Below are 26,509 nucleotides of genomic sequence, written 5' to 3'. Positions count from 1 at the left end.
ATTTTGGCTGTCTAGCTAGGGACATCGGCGCAGAAGGGGGGAAGACCAGAGGGTGCATAGGAAGTGTCATAATGATGCTTCCATGGTCACCCCTCCCCACCACTGGGAATGCCCCCTGTTCGCCTGTTATGTGCTGTGGTTACAAGCACAGAGACAGGGAAGAACCACACTGCCTACGAGGTGGCAGGGGAGGGGGACAGCAGTGTGGTTTCTGGGAATTGAGCTCAGAGCCCTCAAAAGTTTAATAACAGTGCAGGAATAGTCTTTTTTTTTTCTTGGAGGAGCCCAATTACTACTTGCTGTTTTCTCAGAACCCTTCAGCAGAGGCTCAGCCGCTATCAGGAGGACAGATGCTTTCCAGTTGCCTTTTCCTTTCACAGAAAGCTTCATCTAGGGCAGCAGACCCCATAAAAGAGAAAAACCAGGCTACCTATAGTGAAGACTCACTTGCCAGCAGTCTTGTTTTTCAAGTAGGAATAACTATGCTCCCTTCCCCATCATCCCAGTTAATCAGTATCTGCTAATAGAGAGCTTCGGCTAGTGGGCGATATAAAAATGTAATAAATAAATATTCCAAAGGGTAGCACAGGTTGCAGTGGGGATGGTGTTGTATTAGCTTGAAGGAGGAATCTAATTCTACATTAGAGGGGCTAGTGGTATGATAATAAAGGAAACGGTATGGTGATTGAATCAGGGCTAGGTTGTAGTTTGGGGGAAGGGGGCTCCCACAAGAGACCTAGTGTACTATAGTAGCCAAGAGGCTGAGATGTGAAAAAGGAAACCCCTGGGTCAACTCTCACCTTTGCCATTTAATGTAAGATCTAGCTGCAGGCCACCTATGGCAAGACACTATTCTGTAAGGTTCATGCACACACAGGGCCTGTTCACATGATCACGGGGGTGGGGGGGCAGGTAAGGGAGCGGTGCAGGGAGCGGGTAAGGCATGGCAAGTGCTCCACACACACAGTTGTGGAGCCACGCCAGGCAGCATGGTTCTCTTACCTCTCCCTTACCCACAGTCCCGTTGGCTTCCTCCCACTGTGGCAGCTGTGCATCCTTCTTCCCCACCCCCAAAATATCAGTACTCAACACAAGTCCCTCCTGCTTCCTGCTTTCCACTTCAGTGGTTACCTTGGTAGGAATTGGCCTGTTGAGGTGGAGGAAAGAAATGTTCCAAGAAGAAAGCAAAGGGGGTGGGGCAGGTGGATTTTAAAGATCATGGTCCTAATCAAGGTAAAATTGGTAATTACTAAATCGCATTTAAAGTGATGGAAGTTAAGGTAGTTCCTACTAACTTGTTCCATTGGTTTCAACAAGACATGTAGCGCAATCCTATGTACATTCAGAAGCAAGGCCCATTGAGTTCAATGGGGCTTATACCTACGTTTGCATAGGATTACAGCCTTGCAGCCAACTTTAACTGGAGAAAGGGTTTAACATAATCAGTTCCATAAAGTGCCCCATTGTCTCTTTTCTCATCCGAATGAGGTGAGATAGAATGAGGTGAGATACTGCTCTGTGGAGCGCACTCTTCATTCAGGATTATTTAGCGCACTTCACCCATTCTGTTTTGCTCACCATCAGGATAGTAAAAGTGTCAAAAAGTCTTGTGGCCTACATGTGTGCCTTTGTTGAATATGTGGGGATTCTAATGAACTTTAGTGAGAATATGGAACCAGGGTGTGGGCAAATGTTCTAAATGAACGAAGATGGAGGACAAGGATTAATCTTGTGTGCTGTAGCACAGCGTGGTTATTAAATATACACTCAGCATATAGTTTAATGAAAGAACCTACCATGGGACAGCAAAATAACTTAGATTATTTCCAGCTCCTTGATTCAGTGATTAATCTGCTTTAACCAGTGTGTTTATATTTTTGAGCCATCTAAAGCCACGTGGTTGAGTTATGTGACAGGACTGACCACATTGTGATTTGATCAATTAATCAATTCTAGTTCAAGAGTTATAAAACCATTTGGTACAGAGAAAGCAAGCAGTATTCATAAGCCAATTTCCTCATAGGCCAGTAAAGGAATCAACTGCTTCACAAAGTATAACACATATTCTTGGGATACTGGATCTGGACCATCTGTATTTGAAGTGCCCAGGTGTTTTTTTAAACCAGGCCAGATGCAGCTTGGATGCTCCTATTTTATTATTTATGTTGCTATAACTTTTACATGCTTGGCAGCATAGCTGATTGACAGCAAACTGGACAAAAAGGTCAGATAGAGAGGAAAGTGAATCATAAGGTGACACTGTGCTCCCCCATGGGCATACCCATCTTGTGCGATGGTGTCTGGGGAGGCAAGCACCTGAAAGCCTTCTTACAATTTGACTATGCTCTTTTATTAGAAAGGTAGAACTCATATTGTGTAGTCTTTGTGCTCTACTGTAGGATGGCCAGTGAAGTGGTTTTTTTGATCTCTAGCATTCATGCAATTCCATTTGTGGTATGCACAGAGGAAGGACTTGTGGGCAAGGCAGAAGGATGGGCTTCTCATACCACCAGCTTCTGAGACTTCCAGCTGCCATCAGACCAATTCACTGCAGTTGGATCCATTTTCTTCCCCAGAGGCAAATTAATGCATATAAGATTTACTTAGACTATAGTCTTGTATTTAGTTCCCTGGGGGTAGTCCCCCCATTGAATTGTAGGCGATTTAGTTCCAAATAGACAAGACTACACAGTTGCTGGGGAATATGGACAGGAGGGTGCTGTTGCACTCAAGTCCTGCTTGTGAGTTTTCTATGGGCAGCTGGTTGGCCACTGTGTGAACAGAATACTGGACTAGATGGACCCTTGGTCTGATCTAGCATGGCTCTTCTTATATTCTTAAGACTAGGAGTACACTATTACTCTCTGCGTTACCACCAATCAGGGCCTCCTGGTTGTCCCATCGCCTGCACAGGTATGTCTGATAGCAAACAGGCAGGGCCTTTGTTGCTGTGGTGCCCTGCCTTTGGAGTTCTCTCCCCACTGTAGTGTAACAGGCACCATCCTTGGTGGTGTTTAGGTGCCTGCTGAAAATTTATCTGTTTACCCAGGCATTTGCCAATTTAATATCTAGCTTAGTAGATTTTCTTTGTTGTATTTTAATTGTTTTAATGCATTTTGTACACCACCCTGTGAATTGATAGAAGGCGGTATATAACATTTTAAATAAATGAATGAGGGAGCAATCCTATAGCCCCTAGTCAGCCATAGGATATATGGGTTTCAGTGAACTGACCTTCCCCGTCGGTAATAAAGAGTAATAAGAGTGTTGATGGCTCCGTGCTCAGAAGAGGAGCATAAAGCGGCCAAAATGGGGCATTCCAGGGCAGAAATGCTGGCACGACACATCCTATGTGTCCTCCGGCAGCCTCCTCCCCCGCTCTGCCTTCCTGCAGCTAGACAGCCAAAATCAGCTGTCTAGCCACAAATGCAGGGCAGGAGAAGCGTGGAGGGAACAATCCCCTCTGTGCTTCTGCTCTGCATTGGATAGGCGGTCGCCTCCAAATTTGGAGGTGGCCGCCCAGCCCCATAGGATTGCACCCTAAGACATGATCAAGGGATTAGGAGGATGAAGAAATTCTGCCCTGGTCAGCCTAAATTCTATGCATATATTTAGAGTGTAAACCTACTGACAGGCTCTAGTTCTTGTTCAGTCTATGTTTTATATTGTATAGCCCTTGCTTTTTTAAGCACTTAAGAAATAAATATATCTATATATCATTTTAATAGGATGCTACTCTTGGTGTTTTAATTAATTAAGGTTTGTGTTTTCGTACTGGCCACCCAGTTATGTCCATGGTTGAGCTGGAATTATAAACTGTGTCTATGATTGTTTTTGTTGCACAATAAATGTACATGCATTATTCATTTGTAATGCACAGTCCACATAGCTTCTCTCAAGACTGCATCTCTCTTGTAGACGTATCACATTTTCCCTAATGCTCAAATCACAATACCTTGTGCCTGGCAAAATGCAATGTATTTCCTTTATACTTCATCCTTTGCTATCTTAACTGTTGTGTGGTATTCAATTGTGTGCCTATTGGACATTGTAACTTTAATGACAAGTTTCCCCACCCAGTATTTGAAGCTTTGTTCATTTCTAATTTTAATTTTTTTAAAGAGCCAGCAGGTTGTGTTTGTTGACACGCAACAGTGAAATTTATTGCTAGAGCGTTCATAGGTTTGGTAGATCTTGCTGAGAGATCATAGAGAGAAGTAGAGCAAATCTTCCAATTGTGGGAGACACATCAGGTGTGGCTTCTTGTGACTGTTCTGTCCCTTTGTCTGACCTATCCACCTACCTGTTGTGCAGCACACCTGGAGTCCTGGTCACTACAGCAGGTGATAGAGTAGGTGAAAGCACCTGGAAACAAACCAATGGGAGATGGAGCTGCTGAGTTTCCAGCTTAATCACCAGCTTTAAAGCAATAGAGTAAATCTCCAGGTTGCCACTTGGCAACCCGAGCTCCAAACGTCTCATTAACCTTATTTATAAAATAAAAAGAGGGAGAAGCAGCATGGCAACCCACTAAAGTATTTCCACATTACAGAACATTGTGCTACTGGTGCCAAGTTGGGGTTTGCTAGAGTATCATGCTTACGCACAAAGGATAAAATGCGGCACTCATTGTTTGTGCAGAAAGGCCCTATCAAGCACTCTACCTACTGGATCACACAAACTGCTTAGCGACAGCTGTATGCAATACTTGCTCCCTTTTCTGACTGCACTGGAACTTTAGAGGCATACAATGTCTCACTACAGACATTGCCCTCTGCTAATGTCTCTCTACAGCCCTCGCCCTGTGCTAATTAAGAGGCACTTTGCATACATATTGTGCCTGTTTGTGTCCCCCAAAATAAATTCATTGCCAAGAATTAGGAAAGGGAGACATGGAACTCCAGTGAACCTGGAACAGAGAACATAACCTGTCAGGGCAGGCTGAAATATTTTTGCATCATAGTTCTTTCCAAAACAACTGTTTTAACAAGCGCAGTGCTTCTGTGTGCTTTCCTCTGGCTGATGCAGTCCTTCCAATTGCAGCAGTAGCACAGCAACATCACCACGGCGCAGTAACCATGGCAAGTCTATGGGTGCAAAAACATTACTCTGGATAGGTAGAATTTTCCCTGGGTGGGTGTTTTCATTCAGAGAGAGAGAGGGGGGGGGTGACCTCAGCCTCCGTGAGTCATCCTGCAGAGATGAGAGGGAAAAGCACCGAAGGAAAGCAAAACAAAATCCAGATCAGCCCTGTATGTATAATACAGGAACAGGCACTGTCTGGAGCAGAAACAAGAGGCAACCGCTGGGGGGGGGGCGGGGGGGGAGCTGCTGCCGCCCTTTTCACAAGTCTAATTCCGGCAAGGGTAGCAACAAGAAAACCGCCAACCAACCAAACAAAAAACACCTCCCACAAAACACCCCAATCACCACCTGGCATTGTTGCTGAGCTCTTGTCATTGTAGTTGCACATTCACAACATGTTGCCATCCATTACTTCTCCTATTCTCCCACCCGCCCCTGAAAGGGAAAACACACACACCGAAGTGGGAAAAATCGTTAGCTGCTTTTGGTTTTTCCTGTAGCAGCCGCCACCTTCCCCCCCCCCCCCCGCATATCAATTCCCTGATATTCCAGCTGCTGGCTTCCAGTGGCGCCAGAGGGGCTCAAGGCGCGCGAGGAATGGGGAGGGGGGGATAGTAAAAGCGCTGCATTCGCATTGCTATCATTCGGAAACGGGAGGGAGGGAGGGAGGGAGGTGTCGTAGTCTCTACTCCCCCCCCCCCCCGTAGTAACTCCTTATTTTTGGAGCTGCTCTGATTCTTCCTCTGAGGCAACATCTCCAAACCATCCGCCTCCTTGCTGTTCCGTTCTCCAGACCCCTCACCCTGTCTCCCCTCCCCAGCGATGGGATGGGAGCAGCAAGGGCCTTTTGCTGCTGCGGTGGTGGTGGCTGAAGTTTCCCAGCTACGAACCCCCAGACAGTTGCTCGTTCTGTCGCTGGCTGGTTGCCCGGCCTTCCGGTTCTCCTCCTCCCGGGGGGCATGAACGTCGCGCGCGACCGCGGACGGACTCTTTCCCTTGCCGTGGTAGCGCCCCCGCCCACCCCATTCCTCTCCCCAGCCCCCGACCAGCGCGTTTGTGTCTGGCGGAGGGAGACGGCGCGTTGTGTCGGTCTCCATGGCAGTGGGCTTGTGTGGGCGGAGTGGTCGGGGCCGCAGCGCGGCTCTGAGCAAGCAGCTCCCCCGCCCCCTCCGCTTTCCCCTCCCTTCCGTGTGTTTGTGTCAGGCTGGTCGCGGCGGCGGCTGAGCGGCTGCCCGAGGCGCCCGGCTCGGAGCGGCGGGCGAGGGGAGACCAGGCAGACCCGGCGCGCAAACAACGACTCGGCCGCGCGCGCGCGGGCGGAGGCGACAGCCTGCCTTTCCTCTCCCCGTTCCGGCTCACCGCCGCCGGGCTTCTCTGGGCATGGGTGACCCGTAGGGAGACGCGAGCTCGGCGGCTGGTGCGGTTGGCTGGTCGGTCGGTCTGCGCTTCGGCGGTGGCCGCCATGGCGGTGGTTGTGGAGTCGCGGCCGGAGCTGGTGGGGAAGCGGTTCTTATGTGTCGGAGGAGAGGAGCCACCGGAGAACGGGCGTTGGAGAGCCGGTGTTATCCGCACTGTGTCCCACCGGGACTCGCACAGCCCCGAGTTGTCGGTAAGAGGCTGACTCCTCCGCCTTTTACTCCCTCAGGCGTGCCCCCCCCGCGAAGAGCTGGGCCGACCGAGCGCCCCGTCGCCAAGAAGGAGGGGCCGCGGATCCCCTCTAAGGAGTGGAACTGTTTCCTCCCCGTAGGACCCTTCTGAGGGCTAGAGCAGGAGGGGGTGAAATGAGGCATTCCCCCCTCCCCCACCCTGTGCGGGGCCTGCCCGGTGTGTGTATTGGGGGAAGAGAGTAGCGGAGGTAATAACAAGACACTCCCCCCTCTGCTCCAGGAGAGAGGAGGGCGGAAAAAAGGCGAGGAGGGAGTTTAAACATGACATATCCGCTCTAATTTCCCCTTTTTTAGGCCCCAGAGAGAGAGAGAGTGAGAGACAGAAGGGGGTTCAGTGGTAAGCAGCAGGAGAAAATTTCTCCATGTTTTTTCCGCGCACACTGTGTGTGTGTGTGTGTGTGAGAGAGAGAGAGAGAGAGAGAGAGAGGTGGGGGGGAGATGTCTGGTGTAGAACCAGGTTGACGTGGATCATAAAACATAAAAATTATCGTGAGGACAGTAGCAGCCGCCAACTGTTGGTGATTTGTAGATGGGAGTTTTTAGGAAAGGGTTCGTTACACGCACGCACACACACACGCGCACACACACACACACACACACACACGCTGCTTCTGCTTTCCCTCATTATTAATGTGGTGGCATTGTGTATGTGCCTAGCATATATGATAGAGAAGGCAAGTATAAGGCACTGGTTTAGATTATTTTTCCTCTTGTGAATTGTTGTTGTTTTGGCCCTTATTTGTTTTTATGTCATTGTTTCATTTTAAAACCGATGCTGTCATCTGGAAATTCTGGTGGGTGGTTGTTTAAATGATATAGGTTGCAGAAGAGTTATAGTCAAGCTGAATATCTTCTGTTGTAGAATTCTTGCAAACGGTTTAAGAAGTCATTGCTTTTTTTTTTTTTTAACTAGTGTGTCCTGCTGCCAGTGTTTTCCTAATGGGTGTAGGAATGTGCATGGAGGGAGAGAAAGAGAGCCAGGATATATTCTGTGGTGGGGGAAGGGGAGGAAAAAGCAACCAGGATTTTCTCTCAGTGTTATGAATACGTAACATGTAAATGGAATTTGAATATCTTTTAAAGATTCAACGACATTAAAATGAATATTCCCTGGGAATCTGACGATGTGATATAGGTTATTATTACTATAGCTGTACAATCTGCATATTTTGGATGCTGCAGTGATTATAAAAACTTGGGTTCTCAGTTATCCCGATTGCCCCTTAATTGGCTTTCTGATAGTTCTGTGTACGCCTCAAGTACTATTAGTGACAAATTATCCAAGGCTTTCCCTTAACAATTACAGTGAAAAAGAAAACATTTGTTAGTTTTAGATATTCATATTGTTTTCAGTAGGCTGGTTTTGTTAAGAGGTTCAGTGTGGTGTACTTCTTTGTCTTTTATATGAAATTTGTTTTAGGCCGTGGGTTGCTACTTTTAAGATTCTGGACTTTTATCCTTCAGTATAAATATGCGTAATACATGCCTAAAAAGTTACCAGTTTTTGATTAGGAAGTAGTGTATATTGATTCTGACTTAAACCAGAGTTGGGAAAAACGACTATCCCCCTCATTAACTAGTCCACTATCCGGCAGTTGAAGTCTAGGGACAAAGACAGAAAAAACAGATGAAGGGGATCTTTGCTTAAGAAGATCAGTCCTATCATATGATTTTGAAAAGACACACACACACCACACACTTATACAGGCCTCATTCCTTCTTCAGTAGTGTAATCTCCTGTCCTCATGAAATGGATGGGTGGAGCTTAGCCTTGCTGCAAGGGTATATCTGTTCATGGCTATTTAAACACAAACTGAGGAGATGTGCACTGAAGATCATGAGCACACTACCTTCAAAGAACAGGTGGGAAAACCCATTAAAAAGCAAAGGGTTGTTAAAATCCTGGGAAATTACTATAGGAATGGCAGTGGGTAGCTTTACTTATGTGCAGTCTTGTACATGTCTACTCAGATGTAAGCCCCATTGAATTCAATGGGGTTTATTCCCAGGTACGTGGATATAGGACTGCGACTTGCGTCTTCTAAAAATAATTTGAGTCTTCCTGCACTTGTGGAGTTGGTGCGGGGGAGTGCTCAGCCTCTAAAGAACAAGGTAAAAAACAAGCCGGTAAGTTACAAAGCAAGGTAGACATGAGTAGGGAGGAGTTGTGACAGATACTGTTGACAAGGAACCTGTGACATACATGCAACAAAATTCTACATATTGGTTACAAGTACAGTGGATGAGTTAGCTAGAGAAAAAGTAATAAAAATGTGGTATCCTCACGACAGAAACGTTACCTTGAAGGAAGATGTCTGGCTGCTTTGCAGCAAACAAGTATCTACATTATTTGGAAAATGATTTTCTGTAGACTCTCACGGCTAGAATCCTATGCATGCTTACCTGATAGTAAACACTCAATGAGATTCATGGGAATTACTTTTGAGAAAGCATGCACAGGATCAGGCTGCCCAAATTGCTAGAGTTCTCATATCAATAAATGATAAGGCACAAGTCATAAAGAAACTCCTACAATCCAAGGCATCTTTGTAAGGGAACAAACTTGTAGATGAATGTTGTGTACTAAGGCTTTGGAGCGGAGATTACAATTACCAGTCTCGTAGACATAGTGCTGGAATGTAGAAGGGAGTTTCTTGGTCATTGCTGGCTTCTCTACTATTTGACTGCTGTCGTGGGTGGAGCATCTTTGCTAATCCTTCTAGGCTTCCATTCTTAGGTTGTTTCTATGAATAGTTCCAAAGCCTGGTGGTACTCAGTAGAGTGAAATTGCAATCTCCTTTGCTTGGAGATGGGGGTGAGGGGGTGTGGTTTAATTCCTCTATACAGTATTTGGATAGCAATAAAACATACTGCCCAGTTTTGTCTGTTTCACTCAGCTGGACTTAAGCTACCAGCAAATCCAGAGTATTAGACCATCTGTGACTGCTTTTCTAAAACTTTTCGTTGTGGGCTACTCTTTTGATTTGCTTTACAGGCCACCACATTTTTTATGTTACAGTCCCAAGAGGCCACTAGAAATGTAGTGTGGAATATTGTAGATTCAGAAAATGAGTAACTTCATTAGTATTCCCTTTTTGTTTTTTTTAAAGGTATTTTAACTTCCTCCATTTTCTGGTATTTGTCAGTGGGACACTGAAGTGGTGTAACAAGGAGGATCGCCAAACCAGCTGGCATTGATTATTCTACTGCTGGCATTCACTGTCTGAAAAATGAGCGTGTTGTCTTTGCATTGCACACAGCTTTCCCCCGTCCAAATTTTGAATCCTTGGTCAGCCTCAATTGTATTTTTTTTAAAACTAGAAACTTGATACAAGTAGAGTATGCATGCATAATGCATAGCTACCTAAATGTAGGCATACTCTATGAACCTCAAGAGGGGATGCTATGTTTGTGCCAGAAATTCAGTTTAGAGAGCCTTTCAGACTAATTTAAATCTCTTCTCTAGTCTTTCCTGGTCATTCCTGGAGCCTGGAAAATGGAGACAGGGAGGGGGGATACTGTCAGGTCTAAGCCTTGGTGAGCCAAATGCAACCTAGAGGATGTATATTGTCTACTGTGGTGTAAAAGATAGCATAAAATGCTGTAGCCAAAAAACCCACAAAAAGCACAATGATCACCCAGCCCCTGACACGATCATCCAAATCTTGTGTTATGCCATATAAAAAACGTGGACAGAAGGTAGATCACGATCTACTGGTAGCTCTCTGGATTATTTGCAGTACATCATCAAAGATTTTCTACTCAATGATTTAACTATGGAAAAACATAAAGGGCTTTACCCTCCTAAATTAGTTGCTGAAATCTAGAAAGTTCCAGGAAGAGTGGGGAGACAGGAGTAGATGTACATGTGTGAAAGGATTTGTGTGTGAGCTCAAGTTCTGGTACTGAAAATGAATTCCTGGGCTCAGCATGTGTCAGAGGCACCTTACTCTCAATTCTGTGTCTGCTTTCCTGACCCTCTGTGTTTTGTTCCTGTCTCCATTTGATGGACCTTGAGATTCTAGTAAGGAGAGAAAAAGTGGATACTGCACACCTAAAGTCTGCCCACCCCTGCATGTAATATAGATCTTTCTCTTTCCCTCCCAGATTTAGAGTTAAAGGCTCTTCTTGTGTTTTTCTCCCTTTGCCACCTTTTCTTGTCACATGGCCTAATATGTCATAATTAGACATAACAAATGCCTCTATGGAATTGGGAGTTTGGGTAGAATGAGAATTCTACAGAGCTACTTGTTAGAATTAGTTCTATGTTCAGTATTATGAATGTTTTAAGGAAATGCCATTCGTTAATATTAGGCAAGCTTTTGTAACCCCATTAATAATACTAACCCAGTAAATTGTATTTTTACTTTTACTCAGCAAAAAGTATTGCATAATATGCTGAACTAACAAGTTAGCAGTTGAAACTCAAATCTCACAAGTGTCAACAAATGTGACTGTTTATCTTCTTTGTTACTTATAAACAGAAGTTTGAGCCAGTCTCCAGATAACATGCATTAGAGGCAATGCTTAAAACACAGGTGAGAGCTGTCAGTATATTCAAATTAAAAACTAGAATGCTTTTAGTGATGAACTATATAGCTCTGTCAGAAATATGTGAAGTATTTTCTAAGTACCTGCAAACGGTTTGTAAAGAATTTGATGATTAGTTTTGGTTTTTGAAAGCCACTTCATATACCTGGGGTAGGCAAATTCAGGAGGTCAAGGGACCATTTACATCATCCCCCCCACCCCTGTGGGCCAAAGGGGTCTAAATGAGCTTGTTTACAAGTACTTTTGACTCTTTAAGCAGTTAACTTTTACCCTTCTGCTGATCATTTTGCCTGTTTTTCAAAAATAACAAAAACCAAAGGGTATTTTTTTGGGGGGGGTTACAAGTTTGGGGACGGTGGGAGCTGGCTACAGGCTGAGTGTTGCCCACCCCTGTCATATACAAACAAAAATGTATAGTGTCATATGTGAGGATTGCGCATGTCCACATTTTGACATTTATACCTGCTTTTGGAACCAACTTCTAGTTGTATCTTCTGAACATGTGTACACGCCGAAAAATAGATGAACATGCAATCTGTGTTGTAAATCGTTGCATCAGAAATGGCCCTAAGTGGGTATCACCTGCCTCTGGCCTTCATCAAAAGGATACTTGAAGTCTTCTGAAGCCTGTTTACCTGAGTTAGTTATCAGCACTCTATATCTGCCCTTGAATCTGAAGGAATAATTTTCTATGTCTATCTGCAATTCATTATCAAAAGGACTTGAGAATGAGGGGAATCTGGGATGTTCATTATCAGGTGGAGGGGGGCCCGGACAGACTATAGAAAATGGCTAAACCTTACTCAGCAGTGTGGTAGCATGTAAAGAAACTTGTAACCTTTGTTTTCTGGCCAACAATCATTGAAACAATAATTTACATTTGGGGCACTACTAGGTTCTTGATGGCTTACATTCTGAAATACATCCCATTGCGTATGTTACTTAATATAATAAAATAAAGACTTGGTATGTGATTAGGTGAACCTGTCCAGATTTCAAGAGATTGCCTTGCTGTTTGAGATTGTTCCAGGTATTATTTATTTATTTATTGTATGGCACATTTACATCGCAATTACAATAAAAACATAGAGCATAATAAATATGAAATGTAAAATATAAAATATAGACAGGAATATTACAAACGTATGTCTAGGTTACAGATAAAGTTTTTTACTTCAGTTGTCACAGCCAGGAAATCAGCAAAGTCTCCATTGTAGGCTTGGTTTTGACACTCTGTCACTATATGTTGGATAGCTTGTTTTTCAGCCCCACAATCACAATTTGATGATGTTGTTTTGCCCCATTTATAAAGGGCATCTGCACATCTACCATGACCCGTGCGAGTTCGGTTCAAGGTTGTCCATATTGCACAGGGCTGGTCAAATCCAGGTGGTTTTTCTAAGATGCAGGGCAAGCTTCGGCATTGTGGAGGGCAGTTTCCTAGCCAATGTTATTTCCACGTGTTGTGGATATTGAAATCATCTTCTAGAGGAGCTTTAGCTGTAGAAATGGCTGGATATCTTGATCTTAATCTGTTTCGCTCCAAGTAGGTTACATCATTTAATACTGGTAGCTGGAGATTGTCAATAATCTTCCGGTATTCTTGAAGAAGGACGCTCTTCCATCTTGCATCTGGAGGTGGTATATGGCTCAAAACAGGCAGCCAGTATGTGGGAGTAGATCGTATCGCCCCACTAACAATATGCATTGACTCATGCAGTCGTGTATCGATCTTTCTCGTGTGCGGACTGGGGCACAGTACTCTGCTGCTGAGTAAACCAGACTGAGTGCGATCGTTCTCAGCGTATCTGCTGTTGAGCCCCAGCTAGTGCCGCCTAGTTTGTGTAGAATGTTATTTCTACTTCTCAGTTTGGCAGCAGTCTTCATCAAGTGTTCTTTATAAGAAAGTGTCCTATCCAGTGTGACCCCAAGATATTTGGGATGCATGTTGTGACTGAACCGGTTTCCCTTAAATTGAACGTTGAGCTCTCTGTATGCTGAAGTCTTCTACCTTTGTAATAGATCAGCATGTTGTTGTTGTTGTTCAGTCGTTCAGTCGTGTCCGACTCTTCGTGACCCCATGGACCATAGCACGCCAGGCCTTCCTGTCCTGCGCTGTCTCCCGGAGCGTGCTCAAGTTCATATTCATTGCATCCGTGATGCTATCTAGCCATCTCATCCTCTGCCGTCCCCTTCTCCTTTTGCCTTCAGTCTTTCCCAGCATCAGGGTCTTTTCCAGGGAGTTTTCTCTTCGCATTAGGTGGCCAAAATATTGGAGCTTCAGCTTCATTATCTGTCCTTCCAATGAGCACTCAGGGTTGATTTCCTTTAGGATGGACTGATTTGACCTCCTACGAGTCCCCTGGACTGCAAGGAGGTCAAATCAGTCCATCCTAAAGGAAATCAACCCTGAGTGCTCATTGGAAGGACAGATAATGAAGCTGAAGCTCCAATATTTTGGCCACCTAATGCAAAGAGAAAACTCCCTGGAAAAGACCCTGATGCTGGGAAAGACTGAAGGCAAAAGGAGAAGGGGACGGCAGAGGATGAGATGGCTAGATAGCATCACGGATGCAATGAATATGAACTTGAGCACGCTCCGGGAGACAGCGCAGGACAGGAAGGCCTGGCGTGCTATGGTCCATGGGGTCACGAAGAGTCGGACACGACTGAACGACTGAACAACAACAACAACATGCTGATCTATTACAAAGGTAGAAGACTTCCGTCTTTGTTGGATTGGGCTGTAACTGCCACTTACAGAAATATTTATCCAGTATGTCTAGATCAGAAGTGAGGACATCTTCAGTTGTCTCAAAGGATTTATGTTGTGTGGCTATAGCCCAATCATCCACGTAGCCAAACTTCCTCGACTTTGTGTGTGGTATGTCAGCTATGTATAGATTGAAAAGGAGAGGTGCAAGAACCATTGTGGTAGTCCGTTGTTTAAAATTTTAGGGACGCTAGTATCCTCTCCTATAGTCACAGAGAAAGTTCTTCCAGCAAGCATATTATCAATAATATGTTCCAGGTATGATAGGTTACTATGGGGATTATGGATGAAAAGAGAAACCCTGTGTTGGTAGAACTTAGATTTTCAGAATTCCATTTGAGTATAGTGACAACTGAGTATGTGGTTCATGTGGGCTGAGAATTTGAGCCCTGTGACACGTGTTCTTAGTTATCATTCTGTGCAGCTTAGGAACTTATTCAAGGGTCAGTTAGTCCAAAACAGGACTGCTTTTCTTTCCATTCACATAATTAAAACTCATGTTCTGTTAAATAGGGAATAGTTTAGTTTGGTGCCAGTGTTTAGACTAGTTGAACTTCAAGTCCCTTCACCCTCTACAGTTCTGTAATAGTCTATTTTCTTGACTCGTGTCTGTTGCTTTTTCTTATCAAAGCCATTTTGCCCAGGAACGTGAAAAAATGTATCTTTATTCTGGGTTTTTCACTTTGCCCCCCATGATGTAAGATACTTCCTTGGGACGTCTGCACAAAGTATCTCAGATATACTTGCTTGCAACCCCCCCCACCCCCCCAATATGTGCAAACCGGTGTGCATCGTAGCAGCATGCCAACACAGGCATGTTAATATGCAAACACCTATGTAATAGTGCTAGTTTTGCCATAATTTCCATTCCATTTTGCTGCATGAGTACACATGCAGTTTGAGATGGGAGAAAAGTAAAGCTGGATCTGGAAACTGTCATGTAAGACTATCCTGGAAAGTGTTAGCTACAGGCTCACATTTTGTTTTACTTGATTATGTTGCACATTAGACTTTGCCCATGTACACCTCAATCCAGCTCAAATTGCATGCATTTACATGTGATGTTGAGCTAGTTGTGGATGTAAATGTGCATTTCATGAAGAGTGATAAAGTGTTGACAGACATTTTTAGTTAGATAGGATGTGCAATCTGATGTACGTACAGTCTTTGTTTTTTCCCCTTTTCCCCTGGTTTGTTCAAGAGTTTGTATATCCAGCCACTTTTTTTAGGGTGTTTAGATGGAAAAAAGTCCTACAATTCCCAGCATGCTTGGAGTTGTAGGACTTTTTCTGTTTGAACATGCATTGCAGTACACCTTTTATTTATCTCTGTGCAAAGTAAATTGAATAGAATTGGATATAAGGAAGGGTCAGAATAATTGTTGACATCAGTGGAACAATACAATTGGAAATTGAACCAGGTGGGCTACTGTGGTATCCCTAATTTTGCTCCACTTAACATTGTTACCTACTTACATGAGCAGTACAGCTAATCAAGTTATGCTATATTTAGAGCCCCTATTAGCTTTCCTTTCTCTGGTTTTTCAAATCACATTTTTCTTCACCTTTCAGGCTAATCCTATATCTGTTCTGCTGTTGAGGCCTGCCTTGAACCATGCACTTGTTTAAAACTCCCACTAAATACATTTGTACCTGTTCTGATGTAGGCTATGTGTTCCACCCTGGAAATAATGTTTGTAAAGATTTGCTAATACATCCTGGTGACTTTTTTTTGTTTGTTAAAAAACACCACTATATTGCCATGGTGTTTCTAGCCAACTAGATATTTCATAAGAAAATGTGCTGTGATCATTAAATGACTCATTCATTTATCAGTATCTGCTTGGAGCAGGAAGATATTGGGGGAGATATGCTCCCCATCTGCACTAGTATGATTTCTTCTCATACTCTGGGGCAAATGTTAACGGTTCTCTGACAACTTTCTTTCCAGATTGGTGATGTACAATCTGGAAAGGGGGTAATCATATATACTCCACATGCTAAGCTTTCATTTTTTGTATATCTCCTGTTTCCAAGAGGTAGCTTGGGCCCTGTGGAGTAGGCTGCGGAAGGGAGTTACTTCTATACAGTTTCCTCCCACTTTCAGATTAGGGAAGGGAGATGCCAGTTCTGGAGAAAGTTTTGATACTATGATACCTTGATGTTTTGTATAACCCCGTGTGCGCACTTGCTGTATTAAATCCCAGTGTCAGTAATTCGTATTCCTATTGATAGCTAGATTTGTTACTTTCTAGCAGCCCTACTTAGTGTAGGCTTGCCTGTTCACCCTTCATGTTCTTGCTGTGCTGAACAATCTAACCTGAAAGACAGACAAACATGCACGCTCTGTAGACCCCTTTCTCCAGCAAATATGCATTTAACAGTTCTCTAAAATTGTTGGGCTGAGCGGCTACGAAGTGGGATCATCAGAAAGGGATTTAAAAATAGATTTATTTATTTATTTTTTAAAGGAGAGGAGGTGGCGGCGGCTAACTGGCTGCTTTAATCTAACAGATTCTAGCACTTGAAAGCCAGTCACTTTGCTACCACCCCCTTTGGCAACTGAATGGATAATTTCAGCATCCACTATGATGTGTATTATGAGCAAGTAATGATGTACAAACAGTCCCAAGTACATAACTGTTGTCCACAAAAAATGAATAGTTTGTATATGACTTCATACTAAAGTACACAATTTTATGTAACTAACATATGATGATAACAAAACGTTAGGCTTTAATTTGGCAACATTAGTGTTAATGCTTCCTTTAATCTCATTGTAATTAGTTTATGTATCTGATGTCTCCTCTATGCTTGCTAATATGGCAATTTTTAATTTTATTTTTTTGCTGTTCTTCTCAATTAAGTCACTTTGTGACGGCATAGCCCCCAAGAGTGACTAGAATACTTAAAAATAATCTGTTATACCTATATGGATGACAGCATTTTAGAAGAAAAATGGCTGTGGTACTCTAGAGACTGATGTGTTGCAATCTTTTTTATTCAATTCAATGAACTGGTCAGTTGACTAAAAAACTTCATGTTGCAATAGTGTTAGGTGTATATCATTTGTTTTGATACTCTGATTTTGTAAGCTGCCCTGAGAACTCTATTAAAGGGCAGGATATAAGTACTTATGATAAATAGTATGTTGAAGGATTAAAGATGCTTCAGTACTTGGAGGATATACCAAGTGGATTAGACAAAGGCTTGAGGGAAGAAGGTTAGAGCTGAGAAGGTGCTAATGGGAGAGGAGTGCTTGAACAAAACATCACACAGTGCGTAAGTTATGCTATTGACTGTGTGTGTATGCAGCTAAAGGACTGGTCTATTTATACATATTGCAAAAAGCCATAATTGGTCTTCGGTCCTCATGGTGTGTAGTTCAAGAAAGTTACAGGGAATACTGTGGGCATACACGGTATGTAGGCATGGGCGTGCTGTTCTTGTAACATACCAAGCCGCCCATATAAATGTATACCTGTTGGGAACAGATTCTTAGGGGAAGAGAAATGAAGAAGGTACAGAATAGAGAACTAAAAGGCTTCAGAGAAAGGAGTAGTAGAGAGAGCACTTCACAGTGGACCTTAAGAATAAGAAGACAGTGTGCTATTGGCAGGAAGAGTATTGACAGGTAAGGGAGAACTGTGGGTCAAGAGTGTAAAGTCTGGAGTGGGAGAGTCTGAATTTCAAATGGATACTTAAGAGTTCAGTCTGATTAAAAATGTTTTCACCATTCCTGTTGAATATGGCAGCAATCCATAGGCACTTTGAAATTCAGAACCCACATCAAGCAGTGGAGTGGGAGGAGTGGTGAGTTGCGCTGTTCCTGCCCCCCTCAGGAGCCTGCCCCCCCAGGAACAGTTGGAAGCGCTGACACAACACCAGCAGCAAAAGTAAGGTGAAAGTCTGATGCAGCAGGGATGGGGGAAAGGGGTGCAATGTGGCAGCAGCGCATGTTCTCTCCTGCCTCAGGTGGCAAGAGACCCTGAGCCAGGGCTGGATTAGGCTATGTTTGCTGGTGCAGGTAAGAATTGCATTTTTGCCTGTTCTGTAAGATACAGAAGTATAAAAAGCATTTGTCATATTGGCTGACGACTGTCAAACAGATACTAGCCCACTGTTACTTTAAGGCAAAAAGTCATGAAGAGATGTTTTTAATACTAGTAAATGAAGTCTGCTCTCTGCCATCATAGATACACTTTCCTGGGTGCTTACTAGAAATGCCCCCTCCCTCAAATCCAAACATGTCAATTAAACTCTCACAGCCATCTCAGCTTGCCTTCGCATTCTCTTTGCTGGAATGTTAGCCTTTATTATGAGGTAACCTTTTCCCAGGTTTTTACTGGGAGTATATTAATGCCCAATTTCTGACATGACTAGCAAGCATAGTACTGTGGCCTCTGTATTCCAAATTTCAGCTTTTGTGGATGGCTTAGAACCCCCAGCTGTGAAGTATTCTGTCCTTAAAAGTACAATAGCCACTCCCCCCCCCCCCCGTTTCTAGGGTGAGATTTACAAATATCTCATTTTGAGAGTTTTCTAGTAACCAGAATGGATTGGAGTGTTTTGTTTGTGTGATTCCAGATTTGTAGGTGATATTTATTTTATTTATTTATTGCATTTATATCCTGCCTTTTTTCCTCTTGCAAGGAACCCAAGGCGGCTTACATTATCCTCCTCCTCTCTGTTTTATCCTCACAACAACAACCCTGTGAGGTAGGTTGGAATGAGAGTCTGTGACTGGCACAAAGTCACCCAGTGAGCTTCCATGGCCAAGTGGGGACTAGAACCCGGATCTCCCGGCTCCCAGTCCGTCAGTCTCACCACTACACTACACTGGATATGAACATGCCTTAAACATTTTGGGATATTATGCCTGGCTGCCGTTTGAGACAGAGACATACAAATATCCTACTTTCAGGCTTTTCTAGTCCTCCAGTATGGATGGTTCCTGGGTTATATGTGTACCAAATTTCAGCTATCCTGCTAGTGTAGGAGTAGTATAACCTCCACATCTGGAATTTGGCATACTTTGTCTCCCCTCCAGATTTTTTTGGTAATTTAACTGTGTTTTGGATTGTGTGTCTAACAAATTTCAGGGTTGTAGCTCAGGAAATACTTGAACAACTTCAGTGTTCGCCATGAACAAGTCATTTGACTTGTTCATAAATTGTTCATAAATTGAGGTCCAAGCATATTTTCATGTTTATATATTTTATGTACAGTGTTTACTAAAGTATCTATAAGGTGTTTAAGGTATACATTTTAAAAGATTAGTAACTATTGGAACATAACATTGAGAGATAGTATGACTTGGTGTATTCAGCCCCCTAAATTTACTAATCATCTGTTTTAAAAAGTATAGTTTTTCTTCGTCCTTCGCCATCACAACATTTGAATTTTACTCCAGAAAATGTTGCTTACAGTCTGTAATGTAAAGCATGAATGAGTGTTCAGTGGCACTGTTAGATCAGGAGTAGGCAACTTGTCGTCCTGCAGATGTTTTGGCCTACAACACTCATCAGCCCCAGCAAGCACAGCCAATGGTGAAGGATCATGGGAGTTGTAGGCCAAAAAATCTGGAGGGTCACAAGTAGTCCACCCCTGTGCTAGATCACTGGTTTGCAACCTTCCAACTTGGAGGAAAGTCCTTCCACTTGCTAACCTTGTGCATTAAAGAAGAGCCTGAGACACATTCTAGGGTGCTTAGTCAGTTCATGCAGAGTGCTGCCAGGACTACTGGGATTCATTGTTACCCTGCACAAATGGATGATGCATTCTAGAACATATGTAACACTATTATACATTACAGGGAAGATTGGAAGTGGTAGGCAAACAGGAATGTTTGTCCGCTATTATTGCCATTTTCATTGAAGAACCCCAGGGTTCCCAAGCCTAGAACACAGTTTGTAAGCCACTGTACTGGATGATTTTCTAAAGGAGTTGATGAAATAGCCAGGTTTGAGATTAAGATTATGCTGTAGTCCACAGTTTTGGGATGCTTCAGATGGAACACATGTCTGAAGCACCCCATTGTGCAATTGTCTTGAATAGAAGTAACTAAACAAATATAGGTAGTTTTACTGATTCAGTTTTTAACAACTCATTTTTTGCTATTCCAGTTATTTTTTGACCCAAACAACAATATAATATCCTGTGGATGTACTGTTGACTTGTGTGTGATGAGAAGTGCAGGAGGCCTTAATTCAAGTGGACAGTGGTGTACCCTATGAAGTACCTCTGCTCCCATTAATTTTAATGAGACTTCTGCAAGAAGAGTTTCTATGGATTGCTCCTTTTGTCTGTTGCAATTATTAACCAGAATCCTGAGAAATGGCTCCCCCTTTCAATTATTTTAATTAGATGAGTAGCAACTATTAAACTGCAAAAAGAGAAGATAAAGCAGTTGAGAGGAAATGCGTGCATGCTCTAAAGTAATTTTAGAAAAGATGCAAATTAAACTTTTGTAGTAAAAATATGAAAAACTTCACTACACAAAGAACAGTTTTGTATCTAGACCTATTCTGGTGGCTGTTAATGTGGAAAGACTAGCTTTGTTTAAAATTTTGCCTATTATTTCATATATGTGAATCATAGGGTTGGAAGGGGCCTACAAGACCATTGAGTCCAACCCCCTGTTCAATGCAGGAAGTCTGATTCCCAGGCAGTCTTCCATCCAAGTACTAACCAGGGCTGACCCTGCTTAGCTTCCAAGATCAGGCACAGGAAGAGTTGACAGAACTGTTTATTTCTAAGCATTAGTATTAAGTTTGTAGTGCTCTGTCTGTGTCTCTCTGTCTTTTTAAACTAATGTTTTAGAGGTAACTTAAACATTCTCAGGATGACCACAAACTTTTACCTCAAGAGAAGACAGGAATATAATAGCTGTTTGCTGTATCAGTCACCTACTTAAATTATATTTTTGTTTTCTTCTTTGGTATGATATCAGAGTACTAATTGTGTGCTAGATGTCTTTTAAAATATGTCAAATGACTGCAAAAGAAATTCCTCCATGTAATGAGACATAACTAAAAATACATGCACATATGGTTCAAATATTTATTTATGTATGCAAAGCATTTATGTATGTAAAACATTCATAACCCACCTTTCTATTGCAAGGTCTGCACAGTGGTTTGCAATCTAAACTAAAATAATTAAAACAAAATAAATTGTAATAATAAATTTAAAACAATCAATACAAATTAAACAACCATGAGCAGCAAAATACCATAAATCATGAAACTACTCAGAAAACAAAATAGGTCTATCTTGATACCTAAAAGACAAGACAGAGTGCCAATGAGTATTCTGAGAGGGATATTCCACAACTAAGGCACTACCACAGAGAAGATCTTGTCTTCTACTTCTATATGCCCAAACTCCAAAGTCAGCAAAATCCACAGCCGGTATTGGGAGTGATCTCCATGAATGGGCAGGCTCATATGTGAGAAGATGGTCCTTCAGATACTCGAGTTCCAGACCATTTGTAAGTCAAAACTAGCACTTTGAATTGCACCTAGAAGCAAACTAGGAGCCAGTAAGATTTCGTAACACCCTTTAAGAAATCTTAAAGGACTACAGCCTGCTGTATTCTGAACCAGTTGAAGTTGCTAAAAGCTGTAAAAAAGCAGTCCCACACGTAGAGCATTGCAGCATCTAAACTGGATGTTACCAAAGCATGATTAACTTTGATAAAAGGGGATGTAGCTGGCACACCAACCAAAGTTGATGAAAGGCATTTTGTGCCATAGATAACATTTCAATATCTCATGTCAGGTCTGAATCTAATAGCACCCTCAAGATGTAAACCTGATTTTAAAAGGGAAATGTGATCCCATCCAGAAGACACCTAACACAGCACCCATCCTTCTGGACTGAACTTTAGTTTTTTAGCCCTCATTCAGCCTGACTCCAGGCACCTGTCCAGCACATCCAGTGCCACATCTAGATTGGATGAAATGGAGCTGGATGTATAACAGGCATACTGATGACCTTTTACCAGCTTCAGCTAGTTCACCAGCTATGGCCTCTCCTGGACAGGGATAGTTTGACCGTGGTGGTACAGGCATTAGTAACCTCAAGACAGGATTACTGCAATGCTCTCTATGTGGGGCTGCCCTTGAGGCTGGTCTGGAAGCTGGAGCTAGTGCAGAATGCAGCAGCTTGGCTGTTGTTGGGAGCTGCCTCTTTTCAGCATCTAACTCCTTTGCTGAGGGATCTGCACTGGCTACCTATTCGCTACCAGGCGAGGTTTAAGGTATTAGTACTAGTGTACAAAGCCCTAAACAACTTGGAACCAGGATATCTGAGAGAGTGCTTCCTTCCTTACCAGCCTGCCTGGTCACTGAGGTCATCACATGGACCCATGGCCCAGTTGGAGTTCACCAGGAAAAGAGCCTTTAGTGTCGTGGCCCCCTTCCTGTGGAACTCCCTGCCTTTGGTCAGGCAGGCACCAGCCTTGTGAAGACATTGTTATTTTGGGAAGCCTTCCTTGAGTGATCAGCCGTGGTTTATTAAATTTGGTCTTATCGGAATTCATTTCTTTTAAAATGTTCTTTTAAAATGAGGGTAGGCGGCCACCTCTGAACTCAGAGGCGACCACCTATTAAATGCAAGGTGGGTGGAGCGCAGAGGAGATCTTTGCCTCCATGCTCCGGCTGCCCTGCATTTGTGGCTAGAAAGCCGATTTCAGCTGTCTAGCCACAGCGCTTTGAAGTGGGGGGGGGGGCGCGGACGACACATAGGAAGTGTAGTACTGGCCCTTCCAAGGTCCCCTCCCTGCCCCCAGGAATGCCCCCTTTCCTCCTTCTCCGCAATGCTCTTACGAGCCCAGAGCCCAGGACAATCCACGCCACCTACAAGGTGGCAGGGGAGGGGGCAAGGAGGCAGTTTTCTGGGAACTGACCTCAGAGCACAGGCTCCAAGGTTGGTTCCCAAAAACTGAATAATCCTATGGCTGTCCAGCTGCTGTCCAGCGGCCATAGCATTGCACCCTTAATTGTTTTATCATGGTATTTTATTCTTTTATCCTTGGTGTTCACAGCTCTGAAATCTTTTGATATGGAGCGGTATATAAATATTGTAAATAAATAAATCTTGCCCCAAATCCCCAGATGACCTCCCTCATGGAACATAGCAAAAAGTATCCAGTTCTGCCTTCTGGAACCTGCCCATCAGGTAGGAGGATATTGTCGTGTCTAAACTCCGAATCAGTCAATACACAGGCAATGCAATGCGCATAATTCAGCACTCCAAACAAAACAAATGACCACCAGTAGCGCATCCAATTTATAAATTTTATAGATTTAATTTTAAAAAAAAATTATAGATTTAAAATTTTATATATAGACACATTAATTCATTCTCTCTCTCTGTCTGTCTGTCTCTCTCTCTCTCTCCCCCACACACACACACACACACACATACACACACACAGATTTTAAAATGTAAAAGGTTTGGGTATACAACACCATCTTCAGTTACAAATAATAGTATGCTGCAATACCACTTATTAACTGAGCTAGAGCCAATCAGGACCAAGCCAAGCCATAGTGAGGAAACATAGGTTAAAAATCAAATGCCTGTATTCAACAACCTATCAAGCCGCATTAATAAACATAATGGCTTGTTACATCTCATCCTTTAAACTGATACCAGGTTTCAGATTATCAATAAGCATTGCCTCCTTAATCTTTCTCCTTTGGAGCCTCCAAAGGCTTGGCTTGGTCCTGATTGGCTCTGGCTCAGTTCATAAGTGCTATTGCAGCATACTCTTATTTGTAATTGAAGATGGTGTTGTATACCAAAGCATTTTACATTTTAAATTCTGTTTTATATAGATATAGATATTTTAAAATCTATAAAATTTAAAAACTGGATGCACTACTGGTGGTCATTTGTTTTGTTTGAGATGCCTAAACTTCCATTCCATATAGTTGGTCCAGAAGGATACCATGGCACAGTCAGTGGCACTGAAAGCTGCTGAGAAGTCTAGGAAAATCAATAGGGTCTCTCAGTGTTCTTGTCCCAGCATAGATTATCCCAGCAGTATGACCAAATTTCATCTTAGTTTCAAAGTAGTTCCATTTCAGTCTGGCTTTGAAACTGAAATTGCCTTGGTTGCACTGGTGGGTGATCTCCTTTGGGAGGAGGGAAATGGGAAGCACTGCCTGAGCATGCAGCCGACTTCACTCATCCACCACCTTCATTGTGTGGAGAAGGAGGTTGATTCTTCTGGATCTTTTGTAAACCTGTAATAGGTGTTGTCCAGTAATGTTGAATTGAACTACTACTACCTGCTCAAACACCTTTCTCCAAAAGGGAGATTAATGTCTCAAAGACAGTTGGCACAATCATTTGGTTCCAAAGGGTTTCTTGAACCATCAGACAGCTGCCTACTTCAAACTGAGTAGGACCGCCATTCCCCTTCACAAAGATGTTATTAAAAAAAAAGAAAAAAAGACAAGGTTCAAGGAAACTCTCTCTCCAAGCATCTTCTGAGCATTCTCAGGCTGCAGTAACTATAACGAATCCAAGCAGTATTGTCAAGACAGGTGTCCAAGCAGTTCTGCGCTTATCTGGTGATTTGCAATAAGTAGCATCCAAGTCTGAGCAGATGCAAGCAATATTTCTACAAAGTGCTTAGCAAACAAATCATAGCAGGCTGCCAAGAGTTTATTTTGATCACCCCGAAGACCTGCATGTAGCTGATACCACATGGAACAGTTCTGTTAAATATCACTGCACAGCTGCAGTGCTGATGGTAAAATAAAACTTTTTTAACTGTCATAGCCACAGAATAGGCTCTGAAATGAATTCTAACCTGTGTTCTGTTGGACCCGTCCCAAACCTTTCTCCATTTGTGTTACCTTTGCTGTGTCTTTGGTCTAATATCCTTTGTACGTCAGTAGTTGACAGGGCTCTGTTGGGTGAGATTGCCTAGTAGCAATCACTTTCACCACCTGGGCCTTCTCTGCATTACAAAGATTCCCGATGCCCAGCTTTTTTCAATGTGATTGAAATGATGACATTGATTTCTTATCTCTGTTTTCTTGTATTGGGTAGTGTGTTTTTTCCTTTTATTTCAGGCTACAGATATGGTTATGTAAGAAGGAAATAATGCTCGTTGCTTGGTTGAATATATGTCAGGGATTGGCACTACAAACAACTGAAACCTATCATACATATGTATGTATCAGGGATGGCGAACTTCCAGCCTGTAGGCCAAATTTGACCCATCAAGCCATCCCAGCCAGGCAGTAAGGTTTTGATTGAAGCCCTTTGCTAAAGCCACTCCCCAAACCCTGCCCCCTCAGAAGGGAGAAGGGGCAGGAGGAGCAAAGCCAGCTGCACTCTGGACTGGCACTTCCAGGAGCCAGCTGAGCCCCCAGGACTCAGCTGGCTCCTGGGAGTGCCAGCTGAGCGTGCTTTAGTACACACAGTGAAGGAAGGGGATGAGTGAAGTCAGCTGCACACTCAGGTGGCTCTTGAAGGAATTGGTTGAGTCCTGACCTCGGGACTCAGCCAGCTTGTGGAAGTACCATCTGAGTCCACTGTGCTCCTCTGCCTTCCCCATGTGGGGAAGGCAAAGGAGGAAAAAAGCCAGCTCCCCAACCAAAGCACCAGCTGACGTAACTATAGTTGGCGCTTCGGCCAAGGATCCAGTGACATCATCCAGCACATAGTATTCACTACAGTAATAGTTTTCCGCGGTAGGTTGCTTTGTTTTATGCCATTTCTTGGCTTAAGGCAGGTGTTTGTGAATACAAATACATAAGTTTGTAGCGCAATAATTGAGAAGGACAGTGTCAGGTTAGAATTAACTTTGAACAGGATTATGAGGAAATAAGGGTTGAATGGTTTAACTGTTTCTTTCATTTCAGAATGAGGTACATGATACTAAAACAGGATCTCTCCTAGCATCTAGTGAGTTTGCATTCTCTGATTATTGGAGAAATCAATATTTCCATTTAAATGGTTGTATTTAAGGTTCAGAATAGGTGCATGATGGATTATTTGCATACTGACATGTATTATTCAATTGGAATAATTTAGCTGAAATTGGAGGGGGGGGGATAATAAGATAATGATCTCAGAACCACGACTAAATTGAATTGTGATTTTTCCCCTTCTATAATGATAAATGAGCTACTACAGCACAATCTAAGAGCTGCTATTGAGAACTGTCAGTTTGATGTTATGCCAGCTGGTTCTATGTGATTTTTGAATAGGTGGAGAAATTACCATACAAATATTGGTTATATTTTGAAACAAATCTCATCCAGCTACCTTTCTGAGTTCTGCTTAACATTTTGTAAATGTACCCCATGTTGACAGATTACAAATGTGTTAACTTAATTAAAAAGTCTCTTGAGTGTGCCTTGTCTATTTTGAGAGAGAATGGAAACCGTCTTGGGGTACTTTGTTGT

The 26,509-nt window shown here is 43.0% G+C and overlaps 1 protein-coding gene across 3 annotated transcripts in view; it reads left to right on the top strand.

The window, feature by feature from the left end:
* JMJD1C (jumonji domain containing 1C) overlaps positions 1–26,509 on the top strand; it is a 196,373-nt gene that overhangs the window by 14,266 nt on the left and 155,598 nt on the right. The window contains exon 1 of one of the 3 annotated variants that reach the window (XM_084845374.1): positions 6,282–6,694. The exons of 1 other annotated variant lie outside the window; for it this stretch is intronic. In XM_084845374.1, coding sequence (XP_084701500.1) covers positions 6,548–6,694 — 147 coding nt within the window. In that variant the 5' untranslated portion in view covers positions 6,282–6,547. Of the gene's footprint in view, positions 1–6,281; positions 6,695–11,178; positions 11,291–26,509 lie in introns of those variants that run through there. One more of the 3 variants, XM_084845375.1, reaches the window with a different exon arrangement.

The sequence above is a fragment of the Heloderma suspectum genome, chromosome 3 (assembly GCF_057233095.1).
Source record: "Heloderma suspectum isolate Gila_16-S chromosome 3, 16-S_ref, whole genome shotgun sequence".
Classification (NCBI taxonomy): domain Eukaryota; kingdom Metazoa; phylum Chordata; class Lepidosauria; order Squamata; family Helodermatidae; genus Heloderma; species Heloderma suspectum.
Note: the sequence above shows the minus strand (reverse complement) of the source record. Positions and strands in the feature narration are given on the sequence as shown.